Below are 18933 nucleotides of genomic sequence, written 5' to 3'. Positions count from 1 at the left end.
TCCAGCCGCAGTGTGCTGGGGCCGTGGGTTTCATAGCAGCTCACTTGCCTCTTGCTGGTGGGGAACCAGCCCCCATTGGGTGGATCTGCGTGGTGCCTCGTGTGCAGGTTTTGTGGGGGGCAAAATGTCTGCGTGGCCCTTCTTGGAGGGTCACCTAGCTGGCGGCTCAGCTGCTGTATGTTCAGTGTTTCACGTGGTCATGGTGAGTGGCCTCAGCTGGCTCTAGCTAAGAGGCACAAGCCACATGGTCTTCCCCTCAGCTGCAGGGGGGCAGCTCTGGCTTGTGTGGGATGAGTAGTGGCATCCCTGGCTGGCAAGAGTAGCTTCAGAAGACCTCTTCTTTGTGGTGGGGCAGTGCTTAGTTTGCCCTCATCTGAAGATGCTTCAAAAGCATGTGCTTGCTAGGAGTTTTCAGTCAAAGCTTATGGCTTCGTTAGGGAGAAAGCTATGGGCAACGTTTGAGTCAGTGTTAGCAGCTGGAAGTTCTTGCCAAGCATTGATAATGGCCTTTGGAAATGCACAATTAACTTCTTACACACTTGGTTTGTGGAACTACTAGATGGAAGCAGTAAAACCTTTTTAACAATTTGCTTTCCTTCAAGTTGCTGACTAAGGAAGAAAAGTTGGTATATACACAGAAAGCTTGTAAGTGGAATGAAAATAAACGCTCTCAGAAGACAGTGAAAGAGGTAAATGCTGAGAAGGGAACACCCTTCAATGTAGCTAAATAAGAGAGGAAGTAAATGGTATTGGGGTTTGGTCAGCTCTGATGCTATGGAAGATCGCCTGCTCTCCATAGCTTCCAGTCTCTGGAGGTGATGGCTGCTGTAGTAGCCCATACCATTATGAAGGTTAGGCAGAAAATTGTTCTGGTTTGGATTGAAGGTTAGAATGGTCTATACCATTTTAAACCATCACAGCTTGTTCCTTTGGGCTCTTTTACTGAGTGAAATGTAGTTCTTTGACAACTTAGTTTTATGTTGAACAATATTTTGCAGTGACTGACTGACAATGTTTTTCTAATTTATAATACTGGAAATTGGTATGACTTCTGGTTACAGGTTCGTGTTGCTTTTGCTTTGTGGATGTCCTTAATTTAGGTGGCTCTTGTCTGGTAGCCTGAAACCCCATCTTATAGCCAGCTGATTTCGCATTCTCAAGTGGCTCTGTGGTAGACCAGGTCAATGAAATGTTGCAACCTATGCACAAAAAGAATGATTGTTTATACCTTGCCATTATTTTTAGATTGGTTTGATTATGGAGGGAATAGTAATGCTATGGTGGAGGACAAAACCGCACAATGTAGAAGTAAGCAATTATGTTAAGCTGAATGTGGTTGTGGTCAGAAATACTGCTAAACAGATCCCTTCTACTATTTAATGTTTTGCAAAGGTATGTTGTGTGTGTGTTGTGTGTCCCCCCTCCCTTTTTTTTGTTCCTTCTGCCTGTCTCCCTCTCCCAGAAGTTCCCTGAAGCATAGTTTGCTTCAGGGTGTGAATTATGTGAGGTGTCAGAAAGCTTATTATATTCCAGTCTTGGTTGGCAGTGTAAAAACTTGTGTGTCAAAGCAAAGAGCCTGATTGAGTAAATGGATAATACTGCATTTACTTCTTCATCCCATATTACTAGATACTATGAACTACAAATTATTGCTGGCGGTAAATTTTCAGACTTTAAAACACTTACATGATGCTAGAGAGAATGACAGGATGATCGTAGTTTGGAGTAACTGGTAAACTGGATTAGTTAATTTAGTCAATCTAGACTTGTAGAGAGATGTTAGGCAATGTCTTCTGATTTTGGGGGCTTACCTGTATGGGAAAGAGCTGTTTAAAACGTGATCCTCATTGTATTACTTAGCAGGCTAGGGATATGTAATTAATGAAGCTCCATTTTCATATGTAATGGAGAGCTACATGAAATGACAACAAAGTAATAAATGGAGGCTTCTGTATTTCCTTCCACAAGTGGTAGCATTCTGGAAAGCTGTAATCAGGGAAAGGAATAATTACTTTACCAAAATAAAGAACATCATCCTTATTGCCTGTCAGTGGTAATAGGGAAGTGTGTATGTATGAGCTCATATGCGATTTCAATTTATTAATCACACCCCTGTACACAGACAATCACAGTTAGTTTGTGTAATGAAAGGTCTGTGTCATCTTTTGGAGATGACCTAAGCTTGCTTGGATAGGACTAATTCCTCATTTTATTTTAAATAAGTTCAAAGTGATAATCAACAACCTTTGGTTAAGATGGTCATCTAGAATTAGTGTACCTGGATGTGGATGTTATTTTCAGTTTAAGGTCTTGAATGATTGAATTCTGTAAGCCTGCCAGGTTTCTCTTCCTGTCCTCTTAAAAGCTCATGGATTTGCAGTGCTTAATGGGCATGCGTGCCCCTCTTACTTGCTCTGTGCCAGAGCAATCTGATGACTTTCTTGAGCCTTTATCAGCTTTTCATGAATTCCATTCCTAGTCAAAGGCAACTAACGCATGTGCCAAACTTTTTCATAAAGTTTATGAAAAGAAGTCACAGTGCAAGCTGTTGCCGTTCACATTGGGTGTCCCTCCAACCCTGATGTAGTAGCAGTATTAAACACCCGGACAGGCTGACAGCAAAGTCTTGTGGCTTTATTTTTTTAATTGGTTGGAAACAGAAGTGCTGAGGTACAACCAGGCTGACTCCTGTTCTTACCTCTGCCGTCAGAGCAGTTCCAAAGAATGTTTATTGGTATGGTGACAGGCACTTATTTTTTATATATATTTTTATATATATTTAAAATGTATTAAAAAACTTTTAAATAAAGTTTATGGAAAAAGTTTTGAAATTCCCATTTGAGAAGCTCCTTGCCTGTGACAAGTGGTTGAACCTAAGAAAATTATATTGTTTTGATTTTCTTTTTAAATTACATTTTGTAAATTTAGCTGTAGCTCTTTCCAGTTGTAGTGAGTTGACCAAGATACTAAGATACCTATCTCTCTTTTTGTTAGAAGAGAAATCTTGCCTTCCCGGTCTGCAAGTACACAGGCACTTGTATATAAAACACAGACTTGTTCCACCTAGCCATAACTGTTAGAGGATGTCATATGTTCCTCTAATAGAAAGAGGTGAAAGACTTTATTGGGGATTAGTAGACTCTTTTGATTCTTTTTAACTTTCTCATCTTTTCTAGTCCTGTCATCTGGCTCATCCGGTTCCTGCTTCTCTGGCCACAAAGATGTCCAGTCTTACTTCTTTTCCGGATGCTATGTCTTGGAAGAATGATCAGGGTATAGTAATCTTAAAGCCATTGATCCTGGTAGATAAAAGCTTGCCCTTTATAGATATTCTCAATGGTACCTATACAAAGGCTGTTTACATTTTGCTAATATCCATCTGTGTCAACTGTTTCTTTGTTTTAAACTAATGGTCTACTGCTGCAAAAAGGTCTTCTGTAGTATAGAGGGAAGTCAGTGCAAATGTTCCTTCTTCTCCCCCGCCCCATAATGCTATCCTCTGTTTTTTAGCTTGATGGGAGTATAGCCACGAATAGTTTCTTTACAATTATTTCAAGGTTTTTTTAAGAAAACAGTACTTCTTCAACTCCTACGTTTATGATTTATAAGGTCTAATCCAAGCTCAGCATAAAAAAAATACTTGCACCATTTTTAAAGGGTGAGGAGTTGTTAGATATCAAAGTTCAAACTTTGTATGGTAGAGGTGTTAAATAAAACTATGACCTGGCCTCTTTGGGAGAATAAAAGAGGGAATATGTACTTTGTTAGTGCTTTTATAACATCCTAGCTTGCTTCCTTGTTGAACAAACTCTTGAAAAACCTTTCTTATCTGTATCCCCTTTTCAAATGGATGTTTTGATTAGATTACAGATGTGCTCATTACTCAGTTCTTTTCTCCATTAATATTATGTTATTCTGAAAAATGATAAATGATAGTGCTTACAACATACCTCAAGCAGTCAGTTAATATAAGCTGTATCTGCTGTGTGGTTGTTTCAGCTCAAGCCTTTTACCTAACAAGTCTCTTGAACTATTTTCATGTTGTCATGGTTATGGAGGGGCAGGAAAGAGCAGCTCCATAAAAAGTGTAATACCTGTTAGCATCCTCCCTGCCAGAGGTCATGTTCCCCTGTCATTGTGATGCAAATTTGATCAGGTTGATCATGGTGGCTTGAACTGACGCAATTGATCTTTAAACTGAGAAGGGTTATGATAAGGGATAACTGAGACACGTTTTATGATGCTGCTCCTTAATATTTCTCAGTAAAAGTCCTGTATGGTTCCCTGTAGCTGTATCCTTTTTTTTCATAAGGAAAGCAGTTCAAACTCAGGTAGGAGAGGTATTTTTCCTACGACCCTATCGCTTGTAGAGTTTAAGACCCATGTAAGAGAGCAGCAGCATTCAAACTTAGGCCAACTGGTGTTGAATGCCGTAAAGTCAGTCACACAGCATCATTCCTGTGTAAAAACAGTTATACGTCTCTGTTATTTAATAAAACAAGTAGGATTTTTTGTTGAGGGGCAGAACTTAAGGGTAAGGATTAAATAGCTACCTTAAACTTCAGTGAGAACGTTATGTGACATTCGTGAAGAGAAAGATTAAGATATATTGTGAAGTATTTTTCATAGTTGAATACTTCTTAAATTAGTAAATGATAAGTTTATTTCTTAACATTTGCCTTGGGTATTCTTGCTGCCTCCTTTGGGAGCTCATTTAGTGGAGCAGAAGCAATCCTTTTAATTAGCAGACTTCTTATCTCCTCTTACCCCAGAAGATTATCACCAGCTCATTTAACTTGTGTAAGTTACTGAATTGAGCTTGTGAGAGTGCTTTGCAGTTACTGATCTTTTTCCTAATCTTATTTTCCTAAAGGGTCAAGAGACCCATCATAAAAAGAAATAGTAGTTCCTGTTGGATTCCAGGCCTCTTAACATTCTTGTGGGTTTGGGGTTTGATTTTCTTTTTTAAATTACTTTTGTTTGGTTGGTTGGTGTTTTTTTTCCCTTGATCTCTACACACAGTAGCATCTACGGAAGGTGCACCAGGACTACCAATATGCCTGGCTCTTGCATAAGTATTAGTTACTGTGACATCTTGGGTACAGAGAAGGATCTGTGTGTTTTATTTGGTCATTACCCTACTTTACTTACTTAGATAGTAAAGCGCACCGAAGCTTTTACTGGATGAGGTAAGGCTAGGACGGCTTGCTGTAATCTCTGGTGGCTCTTCTGAAAATGCTTTTTTTTTTTTTTTTCTTTTCCTTTCAGCTGTGGTTGCAGACATCTTCTACTTCCTGAACATTTACAGCCATGGCAAGTTGCCGTCCCACTGTGAACAGCGCTTCCTTCCTTGTGAGATTGGGTGTGTCAAGTATTCCCTACGGGATGGCATAATGGCTGATTTCCATCACTTCATAGATCCAGGTGAGTTCCAAGGAGGGGAGGCAAGTAGTAGTTCATCTTCCTTTGGGGTTCAGAGGGAGGCTTTCTATTGTCACTTACTGCTGCCTGTATTAGATTTCTGGTACTAAGACAGGTTTGACTATAGGTGGTTGGACGACTTCTTAAAATATTGGAGCAGTGCTTGTTGTTTCTGAAGAGGTGGACTTAAGCGTCAAAACTTCATGAAGCTTCAAAGGGAATAAATCCAGGAGGACCTTTAGATGTTTGTCTGTCTTGGACCTAAACACACTATACAATATACTTTGTTTCTTAAAATGCATGTAACTGAAAGCAACTTTTTTAAAAACAGTTGTGGCACTTGTACAAGGCCACAAGGGAAGATGAAGGTGTTCCTTTCTTTACATGAAACTATGGTATATAGTTGAGAGTTAAGGATCTGTTGTTGTGGATGTTGGATGATGATTGTTCTCCTGTCTCCCCTGCTCTTCTGCAGAAGTACCACCACGTGGTTTTCGGTACCACTGCCAGGCTGCTAGTGAGTATCGGTGGAGAAGAAGAATGGTATGCAAAGGTGTACAGTTTTAGACTCTGCTTATCTGATCTGTATCCAAATGTTTTATACGTCTACAGTTTCTCCTGGGAACTTGGCAAGTTTTGAAGAGAAGTGACAGAGCAGCTTGTCGCAGTCACCTTTTATATGTTTCTTGTGCTCTGCCCTTTGCGGGTACTTCACCCAAAATGGTTTTGTCAATGGCAGAGTTAATTTGTATTCTGTCTTCCTGTTTTAATTCAATAACAACTGCAGTATGTTCTTCTTAAATGAGACAACTTTGTATGGCTTTAAATTCTTTCAAGCCCATCTGAGCAGAGTGTCCTTCCCTTCGTATATCTTCAGCCTGAAGCGCTAATTTGTAATAGGGTAACTCAAAGATACTAGTTCATATTTAAAACTTTTGTTTGCTGTTTTACATACATCAACAAAGATTAAGCTTTTATGCTGTTGTTGTGTCTGGCTTGGCCTGCCTTGTTTCCCTTGTGAGTCGGTAGTGTTTATAGGTTCCAGTTTGTTTCTATTAGGATACTTCCTCCCCTTGTGTACAGAAGGAACAAACGTGGCCCATGTTTTCCTACCTCAAATACTTAGATAATGGCCTTTTAAAGGGGTAAGCGTGTGTGTGTTTGCTCACAGCCCAGACCCATCAGTCTTCTGCCAGGAAGCAAGGTTTTGATAGCTTAATCACAGGCGCTGCCTGTAGAGACGAGGAGATGTGTGTGTTTGCGTGTGTACATACATGGATACAAAAAGATACAAAGGAGGGGGGAACTGCGTCATTGATGAAACAGGATTTCATAACTAGGTTGGTTTTTTTTTTCTGCCTCCCCCTTCATTAGGTGATGCCACTCATAAGATCCCTATATCTGGATTTCAGCTTTCATGTACTTGTTACGCAGTTGTCTTACAGGAACTTCTTGAGTTTGTCCAGTCAGCCAGCGGTGTTCGGCCTCGCTTTTACTGCAGGGTATGGTCAAAGTCAAAGTAAGATGCTCTAGATCAAAACATCTAATTTCACTTCTGTTGCATGACTAAGGAGATATTTCACTCTAAAACCTAATCAGTATGCAAATGAGTGGGAAAAGACACTCTTTTTCCAAAGTTTTCCAGGAAGAAATGACCCCTAGAAGCTAACCTTTTTATAAAGCGGAGACCTAATTTTCTGCCTTATTTTCAGCCTGTGCTTCTGGCTGTAGTTTACTGATGAATATTTCACTTGGTCTCCAACATTGTTTTGTCTTAGTTTAAGGGCTTTTAATATTGACTTAAATTGATTGTGCTGAGTAATAGTCACACAATCCTGCATTTCTAAGGGGTGTTTTTCTGACTCCTTCCCTATGAGAATACTGTACATCTTAATTTTTGCTCAAATTTCATTTGCCAACAAGCAAAACAAAACATTAGTCTCCAGAGGCATTTAAGCTTCATGACAGCTATATTACATTTTAATTCCGCTTGAGCTTTATGTTAATCTTTGAAAAGGCGGGGAGGGTTAAGATCTTAGGCTCCATCCAAAAATTTCAGGCTCTGAAGAAATATGCATGAAGAAAATCTCGGAGCACTTAACAAAGATATCTGTAGTATGGGTTGAGCTTTAACCTGTCCCCAAACATTAGTCCAGAATTTCTCCTGGGGTTTGGTCGGAAAGCCTCTGTGGCATTTGGTTCCTCTTCAAGATAATTTTCAGGAAAAGTGTACATTCGGTCCCACAAACACTGAATTTTGTTTTAGAGGTGACTTGTTCAGATGTAGTCAAAAGTCTTGCAGAATTTATACTGTCCTTCTTCAATGTGACTGAAACTTTCTTTCCTCTAGTCTAATGACAGATTCCGAATTAACTGGTGTCTCAATCGAATGGCTAGCTTAACAGGTGGGAAATGGATAATTTTTGGCCTTTTTCCCCCACCCCCCTAGAAAGAAGGGTTGTGTAATGATGGACAGCTGTATTTGTCTGAAAATCTTTGGGTCTCAAAGGTTTTGTAAAAGCTGGTACTGATAGTTAGAACTACTTTGCGTGCTTCTCCCTCTTCTCTTCCTCCCCATCAGTAACAGTAAAACAGCAGCATGATCAGCTAACTGGCTAATGAGCACATCCGTAGAATAACATACACTGTTTCTTGCTCAGCCAGTTAAAGGAGCACTAGAGGCAGTGAGATCACTGTGAAGGTGAGCGTATGGTAATACGTGGGAAAACTGCCAGCTTCTGAAGAGAGATGGCCTGCAAGTAGGATACATAATTACTGAGGTGGAGAAAATTATGGGAATATAGGATGACCCACTTTGCTAGGAAGACAGGTTTTATTGAAACCACTGGTGGAGTAACTTGTTAAGGTTTATGAGAGCTTTGATGCTCTGGTAAGAGGCTGGGCAATAAACCGGGACTGACTGAGGAGTGAGCCGAGCAGAATATTCACTGACACTTTTGTTCTCTGACCTGGATTTTCTTTGAGCTATAGGCATTGAGAGCCACCTGGAGCTTCTTGCAGTAGAAGACCTGGTAATAGAACTGTACCAGAAGAAATACAAAAAAGAGCCATCCAGGACTTGGGTGTGTAGAGAACTGGATGTCTTCCTGTGGGATTTCTCCAGTAATACCAGGTACGTTGGGTTCTTCTTTTTGGAAACCTTTATTAGCCTGATGTGTCTTGGTGTCCTACATACAACTTGTATGCTGCTAGGCTAGAATGTTCTACAAGCCTTCTAATCAGAAATGCTTCTTGTCATGTTATGAGTACAATTGGCAATGCAAAAATACTTTCCCAAAAGAAGTGTAAAGGTAGATGGCTTTTTAATGCTGAGTCTGAGGCCTAATTTAAAGGAAGGGGTAAAAAAATGGGAATAAAATATGTTGTGGTATTTAACTGGAAATCATAGAATTGAGAAGATTCAGACTCTTAGAAGTGTAATTTGGATGGGACCTGGCTGTTTCTGTACATCAAATGCCACATGCTGCTACTGTGATGAGGGACAAGGTATGTTTGCAAGTGGTATAAATCAAGTTCTCAAGCACATGTGTTAAGCTAGATCCTATCTTTTTTTTTTTTCTTCCGGAATGAATGTTCTTTATTACACATCTGGAATCTTATGTACTTTGTAGGACTTTTTCCTTTCTCCTCCCCATGCCCCATGTATCTTGAACAGTAAAGCTTTTCCTGCTTTCAGATTCTTCCATGTTTGTACAAAGAAGTGGTATGTAGCTTGTGTTGCAGGGGAATATTTAGTGATGATGCAGTTAACTTAGAAATACACTTTAACTCTTCCTCCGCTACTGTTTTAAGTGAGAACCAATGATTTGATTTGATCTTAAATTTTAGTAATTTTTTTTTTTTTAAAAAAAAAGATTATTCTTGGAAGTCTGGTTACAGTATGGTTTTTAAGATCCATTGGGATAATCAGCATCACTTTATCTTTTTATAGTCAGGCAGTTTTCCATTTCCATGAGTATCATCACACTAGAGGGAGATCTTAGCAGGAATAGAAAAATGTACTTTGAAACACACATTTGGAGAGGAAAGTGGGGATGCTTATACGAAGAGGAACTATTTCACATTAATGGGAAACTTCAAATTGTTACCTTTAAATTCCATTTGTCTCTTAGGATTATCTTTTCTTCCTTCTCCTCACCTCAGCATGAAGTAGGTTGCCTGTTAAGCATGCCTTTTAGCTCTGCATAAACCACTTAGAGGTTAGTCATTGAACACTGGTCCTCTGTGGAATTTTAAAGGTGCTATATGGTCACTGAGACAAAAAGATAACATCTTTAATACTTGTTCCTGTTCCTTCTGACCAGACCAATTATTCAGGTTGATTAACGATGTAGATGCTTCTGAAATAAGCCTGAACTTCATTTCATGTAGGTGCAAGTGGCATGAAGAGAATGATATTCTCTGCTGTGCTTTGGCATCCTGTAAGAAAATCGCGTGAGTATTGCGAAGGAGTCATCTCCAGTATCATGACTTTTTATTTTGTTATAGATGCATGTTTTTGGCTCTGGCTTCTCTTACTGCTTGGAGCACTGCAGTTCTAGATCTTGAGTTTTATTCCCTATACCCCCAAGATTTTGTTCTATTTCTGACTTTCATTGTTGTTTGTATTGTTTAGCAGTGTGCTCTAAGTCTTAGCACTTAGATGTAATGTTAATTCCTGTGATAGTAATGTCTGTCACTCTTGTAGTCATTCTTTTACTACCTCCACTTACTATTGGAGAGTTGAGAGAGGTGTTAATTACATTAGAATTCATGTTTTTTCTTCAGAGGCTTAGTATACCTGTATTTGGTGAGAAATTCTCAGTGTATTCTAGCATATCTCTAATTTGGAAACCTTTATACTGCCTTACATAGAAATGTAGACACACATGATTCTGTAATCTTTTTGGTGTGGGGAAAGTAAATAGTTGGGAAACAAGGAAATGCCATTTAACATCTCAGTCAGTCGTAGTAGCACTTTGAAGGACATAATAATGAATAGTTTTTTATTTAAAAAAATCTTGTAATGTACTGCTATGCCTTGCAAAAAAAGTGTTGCTTTTCATGCTTCTAAGTGACTGCACTTGGGGAAGCAGTTGTTTTGATTTCACATGTAGTTGTGGAATAGGCTGGTGGTCTTGGAAGGGTGCAGGGTAACTATTTAGCTGCTGCAATCATGTCCTTCTGCCCTCTGTCATCGGCTCCATGCATCTCAGTCTCCGGTTGCTTTTGTTTGCCAGCTGAAGAACTAAAAATGCTGTGCTTCCATACATAAGCATAACAGCTGTCTTAGCCAAACTTTTCTTGTCTTCTGTTTTTTCTTGGTTAAGGTATTGCATCAGTAAATCTTTAGCTAATGTGTATGGAGTCTCACTGACAGCAGCTCACCTACCTCTTCAAGACTCTGATTATGGTGAAAGCACAAATACCAAGAGGGTGATTCTGGATGCTGGACGTTTTCAGGTCAGATTCTTTAAACTGGTATCCTGTTTTATTTCTAGTTAACTCAAGTTTTTAAACTTCCCAGTTTCAGGTTAGCTGTTCTCTCTTTGGCTGCTGTCTTTTGTGAGAGATATTGGGAAGACTGATGAAAGAAAAATAATCACTAGCTGGGTCATTTCTTGAGACTTTCGACCATAATTCATAGGTTTCATGGATAATTGTGTACTATCAATTTTAGAAGACATGTTGTCTTGAATGTTTATTTCTTCATACAGAAAATAAAGGCTGAGGGTTCTGGATGTGACAGACATTTCGCTTCTCCAAGACATGATCAAGAGTTTGTCCCTTCTAATTGTGAGTTTGAAACTTTCACATTTGTAAGGGGCAAGAGGTATTTAAACTTAATCCAATTGCTGCTTTTTCAAATTTCTGGGCTTAGATGTTGCCTGTCAGTGGCATAAAGCTTGAACAACTCTGCATGAGCTGCGCTTATTCCTGCATGTTGATTTTGCTGAATTTCTGAAGATGTAAGTGTAAAGAGCTGCCCTTTTCTTATTGGACATAATCTTATGGTCAAAAAGGTCTCTCAAAGTTTAGTTCTTCTTACAAATGTTGTGCTCTGATTTATACCCCCTTATTTTTCTGCTACATGAGGTCCATTTTCATACACTTAGGTGCTTTGAGGCAGGGCCATCTTTAAAATACTTTCCTTGCTCTTTAGTCGTATGTGCAGACTCAGGTGGTACTTGTTGCAAGTATTCTGTTATACCTTGGTTTATAAAGACTGCTCATTTCAAGTCTTCTTTTTGGAGATGAAATTTTTTTAATAGAAGGCTTGTGAGGTCACTTCATCTGGGCAGTTCATGGCTAATCTTCAGAGGAAGAGAATTAAGTTTGCAAGACAAATAACTGTAAGAATTCTGAGTTTGCAGCTTATTTTCTTGCATATAAAATACACGCTGAATTAAACTCCAAAACTGTTCCAATTATAAATCATGAGATCTTATGCTCTTCACATTTATAGAGGACATAACCCCTGTTTCTGACTTTTTGTTTTGGAGCTATTGAATATGTTCAGCTCCACAGCATATGAAGAACAATTCCATTAATTTATGCAAGCTTTAAATGCTGATTTGATTTGCAAACTGTATTTAATTTAATAGGTGATTCTCCATGTGGTGTGAAGACTTCCCTTTATGGAACAAGTACCATGCGAGGAAGAGGAATTACTCGGTTGCTGAAAAGTGCATCTGATGATCTATCCAAGTCTTCCAGTAACTGAAATATTTTTTACATCCAGGACAGCTGCAAATTCTGACTTTCCTTGTTTCCCTAAGATAGTCAGCAGTTTCTCCAGACTGCAGTTTTTCATCTTATGTGCAACCCTTGACAGTTCAAGTTGTTGTTAGAATGGTAAAACTATTGACTGGATTTAATGAAGATAAAAGTCTTGTTTATTATATACAGGAAGACTTATTTTGAAGGGACCTGACAGTTGTGTCCTCTCTTTAAAAATACATGCCATGCTAATTCTGTTTCTTAATGGATGGAGTGCAAATTCAAGATCGATTAGTCAGTATCACTGGATTAGAAGAATTCTTTAGTGGCCAATGTGACTTTAAACAAGTCCTTTATTTCTTCTTTAATAACCTCCTTGCCCTCTTCTGCATGTGGAAGATAGAATTTCAGTGCTTAACAGTCTCCCCCCAAAATGATGGGAGGGAGCATTGGAGGTATGAAGGGCTGCATTAGGGGAATTAAACATGTAACAGTCTTTAAGGTTTGCTCATAATCTGTCAATTCCAGCCATGAAGAGTTTGAGTGGTCACTCAAGGCAAACAAAGCAGACTTTCTAGGTGTTTGAAGAAATGTGGCAAACTTATCCATCTATTAATGTTCTTTTAGTGGCATAGACTATATACATCAGGAACAAGTACAAGATAGGTATTCTTTTCTCCTTTGCATCAATTTTCTGTTTAAAAAAATGCATGTCCTTCAAACTTCCAGACTGAAGAGGAGCGTAGGTGTTACGGGGTTGGTTTTTTTTTTGGCTTTTTTTTTTTTGAAAAGAATGTCAAATTCTAATGATACATTAATCTGCAGATATAATTTCACAAGTTTAGTCAGGCTGGGTAGATACCAGTCATAATTATTTGAGAGCACATAAAAACTGGGAGACATTCTGACGTATCACTAGGAAGTTAGGTATTCCATTTTGTGGAGGTACAAGTCTTGAACTAGTCCCCAAGAAGTTGTCTGTTGTCTGAGCCTCATCCTTAGTCCCTGTGTCTTTAAGCAACTGATTCTCAGAAATAAGAGCTTGGGGTTTTTTTGAGTCACTTCTAGATTTTGTTGCAACACAGGTCCAGTTGTGAAATACTATTTCCATAGCAACTAACTGTAAGAAGATATTTATTTCATTCTTTGTAGTAATTGAAATTCAGAATTGGGTAGTTCATTCTTGTGGATAATATGAGAAAAAAAAAAAACCAAACCAAACAAACAAAACTCAAAACCCAACCAAAATAAGAGGTCAACACACTTAGGAATAAACTCGAGCATGCTGATCGGTATGTCAGAAAAGGCCAATTGCTGGTTTAGTTGGAAACCTGTTAGAGTTGTTGTACAGCCACTTGAGGCCTTTCTTCCAGTATTACAGGATCACGGAACCGTTTTGATGCCTCTTGCCTAACAGTTTGCTTATATCATTGAATTTTCTTGAATTATTCTGCATTGCCTTCCTCTGAGGCTGTTGTTCTACCTGCTAAATTTCACCAGATAAGGGACAATAAACCTCTAAGGCTGAGATTTACTGATGAAGCATCTGCGAATGCTGTAACAGAGTTGAGAGTGTCTATTTAGTAGTGGTAAAGGCTTCTCTGCATTGGAATGGAGTTGTTTAAGTTTCTTAACTGACATCCATTGCTGCATTGACAGTTCAAAACAGACAGAACTGTAATTTTTGAATTATTTTCAGAGGTCAGTGTTGCAATAAAAGTTTCGTGTTTCAGGTCTTCTGAAGAAGAGAATTCATTATTACTAAAATATGTATTCTGTATCAGTGTAAGTGCACAAACCGAAGAGCATTTGTTACTATGCTTAAGGTACCTTCAAGACTGACATAAAGAATCTGAGCAGAAATGGAGAAATACAGAGTTAGGGTTCCATAGCACGTCTATACCTTATCACCTCTAACTTAAAATAGTACGTAAGCTGTAGAAGACCTAGTTACATGCTGTAGGCAGTGGTGTGGTTGGTTGGTTTGGTTTTTTTAGTGAAAACTGTAATATCTATTTAATGAGAATGAGTACACTAACTGATGTAGCCCATTTACTACTATTATTCTGCATATATTGAGGGGTATCCATAACAGCTATTGGAGGATGATAGAAAATTCATTTGTTTTGGAGCTCTGCTTCCCCGTCTGTTCTGCCAGTTGAAACTCTGATCTCTTGAAAGATGGATTCTGCTTAATAAGGACAATACAGTAATGCTTCTCTCCTTTAATGGAAAAGTAAAGATGAGGGAAAGATGGTGACTTACAACCTTAGCACACTTCTTCAGTGCAAGGAACAGTACTGGTAAGGCACAAACTGTGGGTCAAAATTGGAACAAAATGCTCCCCCCTTGCATGACAAAATTCTCAGTGTGAAATAAAACCAAGTAAAGGCGGAATGGCGCTTGAGCAGAGTGTGAGTGATGCAGCCTGGGAGCTTTAAACGTGTGCTTTCCACATGGTAAAAAGTAAGTAACAGTACACTCTGCATATGGGTGTATAGGTACCCTACAAATCGAACTGTCTAAAGAGTTGGTTTTGTAAAGGAGACATCTAACAGATTCTATCAGATGTGACTTTCTGTCCTCCTATTAGTGCAGCTTACTCAGTCCTGTGACAGTAGTGGGTAAAAGTCATTCTGGCTTTGCATACTCATTAGGATGTTAATATGTGGGTTTGTTCTTGTTGTGAGTAAGTAGATGGGTTGTGGGTTATTGTTCTCTACTGTAAAGGTTTTGGCTAGGAGAACAGCTGTCTGAGGGTCCTGAAAACACAATGGGCTGTGGTGACAGCTTTGCTGATCTAGTCTATGACATCGGTGTATTAGCCTGTGATCATGTATTTCTTCTGTTACACTCTGTTCAAAGAGTTTATAACTGATATTGAAAAATAAAGCATGTTCATGTAGAGTAAGCAGAAGTTACTGCTTCTATGTAGTAGAAGCTATGAATTTGACTGTTACTTGTGTGCTTCTGGCTTGTCCACCTTCACCTTTCAATAAACTGTAGAAACTAGGTATGTGGAAGAAGTTCCTATTGACCACTGTCTCTGCTCCAGCTAAGAATATTTTTATTGGTACCTTATATTCTGATTTAGTGGAAATGTTCTCTTAAATACATACATATATACTGTAGATAGAGTAATACCTGTTTTTGATGTCTTCAAATTAAATTTAAGTTTGTTTTGGAAGGCTGGTGTTACCAGTGACGATCGAGGTGACGAAGGCATTCAGTCCCTTGACCTTCTTGTCCTTTAAGACCAGGTCCTCATTCCCATTCAGATGCACCCATGGAAGTCCTTCTTGTTGCCTTTCTGTGCTTCACCAGGTTTAGCTTTGGGTGGGCTTTGGTTTTCCTAACCCCATACCTGCACACTTGCGCAGCATCTCTGTATTTCTCCCAGATCACTTATGCCTGCTTCTGCCTCCTGTACGTTTCCTTTTTATGCCTGAGTTTTGTCAGGAGCTCTTTGTTCAACTTCTGCTTGTTTTCCTATTTATCTTTAAGGAGGTGATACTTGAAAAATCAACAAGCTCACCTGAACCTCACTTCTCTTCATGACCATATGCTATGAGATTCTTCCAAGCAGCTCTCTGAACAGGCCAAAGACTGCACTCCAGGTTTGAGGTCCAGGGTTACGATCTTGCTTTTTGCTTTTTTCTTTCCTCTTAGGGTCCCAAACTCCACTATTTCATGGTTACTGAAGCTACGTCTGCCCCCCAGCCTTCACATCCCTCACCAGCTCTTCCTTCTTTGCAAGTATGAGGTCCAGCAGAGAGCACCTCCCTTCCATGACTCCTCAGTCACTTCTATTAGGAGCGTCAGGCTTCTTCCAGTTGTTTGAAGAAGGCTTCATCATCTTGTTCCTGATAAGGCTGTCTACAGTAGACTCCCACTAGAATGTGACCCACATTGGCCTGCCCGCCGGTGAGCTCCCCACTGGCTCGTTGTCTGTCCCCAGGCAGAGCTCTCTGCATTCCAGCGGCTCTCTCACACAAAAAGCGACTCTCCCTTCCCGCCTCCCAGGTGTGGGAAAACAAGCTGGACAGTACATGATGTATGGGAAGGGAAGCCTAGTAATCTCTCTACTCCTGAGGCCTGTGGGCTCAACATTTGTGCCAGTTTCAGGATCTGCATTATAACTAGTTAAGTCATCAGAGAGTGTTTGCTGTGTCTAAAGTAAGATTAATCCTTATTACAGCTTTAGCAATATGTCAGTGTCGTGGTTCAGCCCAGCAGGCAGCTGAACACCACACAGGCGTTTGCTCGCTCCTCCCCAGGGGGATGGGGCAGAGAATCGGAAAAAAGGTAAAACCCATGGGTTGAGATAAAGACAGTTTAATAAGGAAAGCAAAATCTGCACATGCTAGCAAAGCAATACAAGGGATTCATTCCCTGATTCCCATGGGCAGGCAGGTGTTCAGCCATCTCCAGGGAAGCAGGGCTCCATCACGTGTAATGGTGACTTGGGAAAGCAAACACCATCACTCCAAATGTCCTTCCCCTTCTTCCCCCAGCTTTATATGCTGAACATGACGTCGTATGGTCTGGAATATCTCTTTGGTCAGTTGGGGTCAGCTATCCTGGCTGTGCCCCCTCCCAGCTGCTTGTGGCCCACCCCAGCCTGCTCCCCGGTGGAGTGGGGTGAGAGGCAGGAAAGGCCTTGACTCTGTGTAAGCCCTGCTCAGCAATAACAAAAACATCCCTGCGTTATCAACACTATTTTCAGTACAAACCCACAAAATCAGCACAGTCAGTCATCAGAATCTTAAAAGATAGAAGGAAGGCAGTAATTTGGTGGAGATTTTCTGGGTGGAGGGTCTGTCAAATACTAGGTGTTAGATTTTGCTGTTCAAGCGCATGTATATCAAACTGGAGGAAGCAGGGCTGTGATCCTTGATCAAATGGCGCAGTTGATTCGTTCCACTGTGTGTGTTCTTTGTCAGCTACCTAGGGTGAGGTCTGTGCTGGGTCATACCCAAATAGAAAACTTGATTCCATTTCAGGGACTCTGGGTCTTGAGCCACCACAGTCAGATAGCTTAGTGCTGAAGGTCATATTTTTCTGAATAAAAAGTTGTGCTGGGTGAATGAAAACCTGTATTCAAGGAAGCCCCAAGTCCTTGCAAAACAGCTGTTGTTTTCTGTTCCCAATATCTTTTAAAAAAAACTTGCATGCTTAATACAGAGGGACTGTGCTTTTTGATCTGTTAGTTGAATTTAAAAATGGTAATCTTTTCCACTAGCAAGAATTTCAAACTTTTCCCAAAAGTGACTCAAGTATATGTGTGAAACTGAGTTTTTAATTTCTCGTTGATAGATAGAAGTAGGTATATGCAGCTGTCTGCAAAGGCTTTAATATCCTCCCATTTGGCAGAGTAAATGTACTGTAGCAGGGCAGAGGAATAACAAGTTTGTTGTCTAGTTTCTGGCCTTTTTAATGTCTTCTGCAGGATTAACATCCCTCACTTCCACCCTAGAATGAGCTGCCAGTTAATTTTTATTGCAGTGATTCAGTAAAATGAAGAATAGGCAAACACTTTTTATTAGTCAAACCCTGTACTATCTCTGTTCCCTCACTTTTCCTTGGTTCTGCCTTAAGAGAAGCCTGTGGGAGCTTCTATTACCATTTTCAAATAATTCCCCTCACTCCCTACTGAACAGGTGAAAGGCAGGAGAGAGAAGTTCCAAATTCCCTTATGTTGGCCTATAATAAATTTAGTACTAGTTCCAACGCATCCAGAATTAATCTTGACGGTTTGCTCATCGTACTGTGAACTTCTTCAGATAGAAGACTGCCTCAGTGTCTTTCCTGGAACAGATGACACAAATAAATAGAGAAGTAGTGCTGTTACTCTAGCAACAAGAATTGTGTGATAATTAACTCTTGTCTGTCTGATCAGTTCTGAATTGTGCGCTATACTGAATCTTGTAACAAGCAGTGGCAGTGCTGGCTTTTGTGCCTGTGTTATACTGGAAATACTTCTCAAAATCCTGAGAAGAGTGAGGAAGGCAGAGAGAGCAGACCTTGGGGGTTATGTGGGAAATGGGTAGGGGTGGAATTCCTGGGGGGCAGTTCTGAAGAATAAAGGTGTTCACGAAGGTTGGCTGTTCATTAAGAACAGCATCTTCCAAATGCAAGAACAGTTCAAGAACGCAGGTAGATCTAGTGGGAGTCTGTCTTGTCTTTACAGGGAACTCATGGCTGCACCCTGGTCCTAGTGCAGTATATGGGAGGTAGAAGCAGGTGTGGGGTGTAAAGGAAGAATCCACAAACATGGGCTGGGCACATAAGGATGCTTTTTGGAAAGCCAGAGCTCACCTGGAGTTGATGTTTGCAAGGGATCAAGGTCAACAAAGAGAGCTTTTATGACTTTGCGGCAGTAAAAGACTGAATGAGGAAAAAGTGGTCCTGTTGCTGAATGGAGTGAGCGATCTAGTAACGTTGCTGGAGTAACACAGAGAAGGCTGGGGTGCTCAGTACCTTCTGTGTTTCAGTCTCTACTAGTAAGGTCTCTCAGATGTCTGTACACAGGAAGGGTTCAGGGAGGAGAGCAGCAGTGGATGAAGACTGAGTCAGGGATCAGCTGGGAGGTCTTGACCGATATCGGTCCGTAGGGCCAGATAGGAAGGAAGAGCCCCTTGCAACAGTACAGCCAGGACTGGTAGGAGAGCGACTCTGCTCAGAAGGAAAAAAAAAAGGGGGGAATTTGGAAGGTGAAATAGGAACAAGGGTGTTGATGAGAATATTTGCCTTGTAAGGGTATATTAGAGGACTGGGGATCCTGACTCCTTT

General features: G+C 40.1%; 1 protein-coding gene across 1 annotated transcript; it reads left to right on the top strand.

Annotated features, from left to right (window-relative positions):
• Positions 1 to 124: 124 nt before the first annotated feature.
• On the top strand, positions 125 to 12145 carry MAEL (maelstrom spermatogenic transposon silencer). The gene is made up of 12 exons (XM_009640490.1): positions 125 to 202; positions 603 to 689; positions 3177 to 3273; positions 5269 to 5424; positions 5897 to 5938; positions 6796 to 6923; positions 7772 to 7826; positions 8413 to 8554; positions 9814 to 9876; positions 10752 to 10884; positions 11139 to 11217; positions 12027 to 12145. The coding sequence occupies exons 1-12, from the start codon at positions 125 to 127 to the stop codon at positions 12143 to 12145; spliced, it is 1179 nt and encodes a 392-aa protein (XP_009638785.1).
• Positions 12146 to 18933: the final 6788 nt, after the last annotated feature.

The sequence above is a fragment of the Egretta garzetta genome, unplaced genomic scaffold, assembly GCF_000687185.1.
Source record: "Egretta garzetta isolate BGI_Z169 unplaced genomic scaffold, ASM68718v1 scaffold516, whole genome shotgun sequence".
NCBI lineage: Eukaryota > Metazoa > Chordata > Aves > Pelecaniformes > Ardeidae > Egretta > Egretta garzetta.
Note: the sequence above shows the minus strand (reverse complement) of the source record. Positions and strands in the feature narration are given on the sequence as shown.